Below are 3,190 nucleotides of genomic sequence, written 5' to 3'. Positions count from 1 at the left end.
ACCCAGCCCATGAAAAAAAAAATCCAAGATACAACCCAGACTGTGGTGGGACCTCCCTAGGTTTTGGCATTAAATGATCATGTAAAAAAACATTTATCTACATCAAACCAGAAAATTGTTGCACTGCTCAGTCATGTATTGCCACGCAGTATTTAAGAGTTTTCACTAGAGCCAACGTATTAAGGCAGCCTTCCAAACACCCCACTGCATGCCCCTGCACGAGCAGTAACTCTCACAGCAGGTAGTCCTTCCCCAGATCACACATTCCATACAGTTTAGCCAACCAGAGAAACACCCCACGTAAGATTTACTCTGAACAGTCACCAACCACCCCACCTTTATTTGGTTTATAGCTTCCTGGGGTCTTTAAAAAAGGTATTATCCTTCCTGTAAACAGTTGTGTTAAACTCTAGGAAGAAGACATAACATGGTATTAGTGCTTAAATTAAGACTTTAATCCAGATGTATTTCATCCACAGGTCCTCATTATACATGCAAAGAGGCTTAAACCGCCAAGGAACAAAGCTGAAGTAAGCACATCACTTAAATACACCAGTTTTACTAGCTTGAACTGAGACAGACTACAAATTGTCATGTGCAACAGAAAACTTTATTAGCATTTCAACACAGTTTCTCAGCAGTTACTGAAGCTTGCATTAACCTTGCATTTAACTTAAGACATTAAAGAACTACAGTGCAAACACAAGTGCTATTAGCAATCTTGTTGTCAAGCAAGATGCACAATAACTTAACAGCCACCCCTCAGGCGCAGCACAAGATGGAGGGTGGATTCTTTCTGGATGTTGTAGTCAGACAGGGTGCGACCATCTTCCAGCTGCTTGCCAGCAAAGATCAGCCTCTGCTGATCAGGGGGAATGCCTTCCTTGTCCTGGATCTTGGCCTTCACGTTCTCAATGGTGTCACTGGGCTCAACCTCAAGGGTGATGGTCTTGCCAGTCAGGGTCTTCACAAAGATCTGCATGCCACCCCTCAGGCGCAGCACAAGATGGAGGGTGGATTCTTTCTGGATGTTGTAGTCAGACAGGGTGCGACCATCTTCCAGCTGCTTGCCAGCAAAGATCAGCCTCTGCTGATCAGGGGGAATGCCTTCCTTGTCCTGGATCTTGGCCTTCACATTCTCAATGGTGTCACTGGGCTCAACCTCAAGGGTGATGGTCTTGCCAGTCAGGGTCTTCACAAAGATCTGCATGCCACCCCTCAGGCGCAGCACAAGATGGAGGGTGGATTCTTTCTGGATGTTGTAGTCGGACAGGGTGCGACCATCTTCCAGCTGCTTGCCAGCAAAGATCAGCCTCTGCTGATCAGGGGGAATGCCTTCCTTGTCCTGGATCTTGGCCTTCACGTTCTCAATGGTGTCACTGGGCTCAACCTCAAGGGTGATGGTCTTGCCAGTCAGGGTCTTCACAAAGATCTGCATGCCACCCCTCAGGCGCAGCACAAGATGGAGGGTGGATTCTTTCTGGATGTTGTAGTCAGACAGGGTGCGACCATCTTCCAGCTGCTTGCCAGCAAAGATCAGCCTCTGCTGATCGGGGGGAATGCCTTCCTTGTCCTGGATCTTGGCCTTCACATTCTCAATGGTGTCACTGGGCTCAACCTCAAGGGTGATGGTCTTGCCAGTCAGGGTCTTCACAAAGATCTGCATGCCACCCCTCAGGCGCAGCACAAGATGGAGGGTGGATTCTTTCTGGATGTTGTAGTCGGACAGGGTGCGACCATCTTCCAGCTGCTTGCCAGCAAAGATCAGCCTCTGCTGATCAGGGGGAATGCCTTCCTTGTCCTGGATCTTGGCCTTCACATTCTCAATGGTGTCACTGGGCTCAACCTCAAGGGTGATGGTCTTGCCAGTCAGGGTCTTCACAAAGATCTGCATGCCACCCCTCAGGCGCAGCACAAGATGGAGGGTGGATTCTTTCTGGATGTTGTAGTCAGACAGGGTGCGACCATCTTCCAGCTGCTTGCCAGCAAAGATCAGCCTCTGCTGATCGGGGGGAATGCCTTCCTTGTCCTGGATCTTGGCCTTCACATTCTCAATGGTGTCACTGGGCTCAACCTCAAGGGTTATGGTCTTGCCAGTCAGGGTCTTCACAAAGATCTGCATGTTGAACTGCAAAACATGCAGAAATGTCAGCTTTAACTACTTTGCTAAACACAGCCTTTACGATTTCTAAATAAAGGCATTACTGCTACTCTTCCATACTATAAAAATACCATTTGGGATTTTTAGTTTGTGTTTTATGGATGTTTCCTACAATCATTCTTCAACTCTTTACTCTTGACTAACTACATCTGTTTTTGAGGCTCGGTACGCCACGTTTTATAACGTATACCTTACACTGCCTCTCACCAGTCGGCTCCTAGATCCCCCCTTACCGCCCCCCCCGCCACTGCAGCAATGCGGCAGCGGGACGCACCACCGCAGCCTCCCGCACAGCTGCTGGGGACCTCACGGTGGCGAACTGCGACAACAGCACTGTGCGTCTTCCCCCGAGGCAGTGACTCAGCAACCTGCTTCCGGGGAAGACAAGCATATCCTCCGCCATTTTCACCGCAATACTACCTCCCTCTCGCAAAGAAGCTTTTTTTTCAATCTGCCCTCAGTTCCGAACGACATGGGTCAGAGTAAGACAAGACTCTGCACAATTTCTTCCCCTCCCTCCCACCCCCACCAAAAACCACTGCCGGACAAGCACCCACTCCCCGCCTTATACCCTCCTGTCCAAAAAAACCCGTCCTGCTTTTCCTCTTACAACCCCCCAAAACGCTCCCACCGCTCAACTCACGTCTCCGGCCCTGAACGTTGCTCGTCAACAACTCCACTCTCTTCCACTGCAGCCGTAAGCTACTGTATGACGCAGCCCCACCCGTATTTATGCGGTTGTACGCAGACAGTCCCCGCCCTCGTAAGCTGACGTGTCCATCCGCCTCCCAAAGTAGTCCCAAGTAAAAGACCACTGTTGTGAAAAATACTCGCCTTCCTCCCTCTCCAATCGCTCTTCCAGGGGGCAAACGGGTCCTGGAGTCTTAGTGTAAAGCCTCGGACCCTTAAAAATCTGGAAATTTCTGAGGGTGCGGATGGATCTGGAGGTGCGGTGAAGCGGTTAGTAGAAAGAACGGGAAGTTCGCCACTGATTGGTGCAGCAGTAAGAAGAGTGGGTGTTGATTGGTT

At 49.8% G+C, this 3,190-nt stretch overlaps 1 protein-coding gene across 1 annotated transcript; it reads right to left on the bottom strand.

The window, feature by feature from the left end:
- Nucleotides 1-433: 433 nt before the first annotated feature.
- Nucleotides 434-2,850, bottom strand: UBC (ubiquitin C). The gene is made up of 2 exons (XM_059829189.1): nt 2,805-2,850; nt 434-2,128 (listed from the first exon to the last, which is right to left on the bottom strand). Exon 2 carries the CDS (start codon nt 2,120-2,122, stop codon nt 749-751), a length of 1,374 nt encoding a protein of 457 aa, XP_059685172.1. The 5' UTR covers nt 2,123-2,128; nt 2,805-2,850; the 3' UTR covers nt 434-748.
- Between the last annotated feature and the right edge of the window lie 340 nt (nt 2,851-3,190).

This window comes from Gavia stellata, chromosome 25, assembly GCF_030936135.1.
Source record: "Gavia stellata isolate bGavSte3 chromosome 25, bGavSte3.hap2, whole genome shotgun sequence".
NCBI lineage: Eukaryota > Metazoa > Chordata > Aves > Gaviiformes > Gaviidae > Gavia > Gavia stellata.
This window is presented reverse-complemented; position numbering and strand designations above follow the sequence as displayed.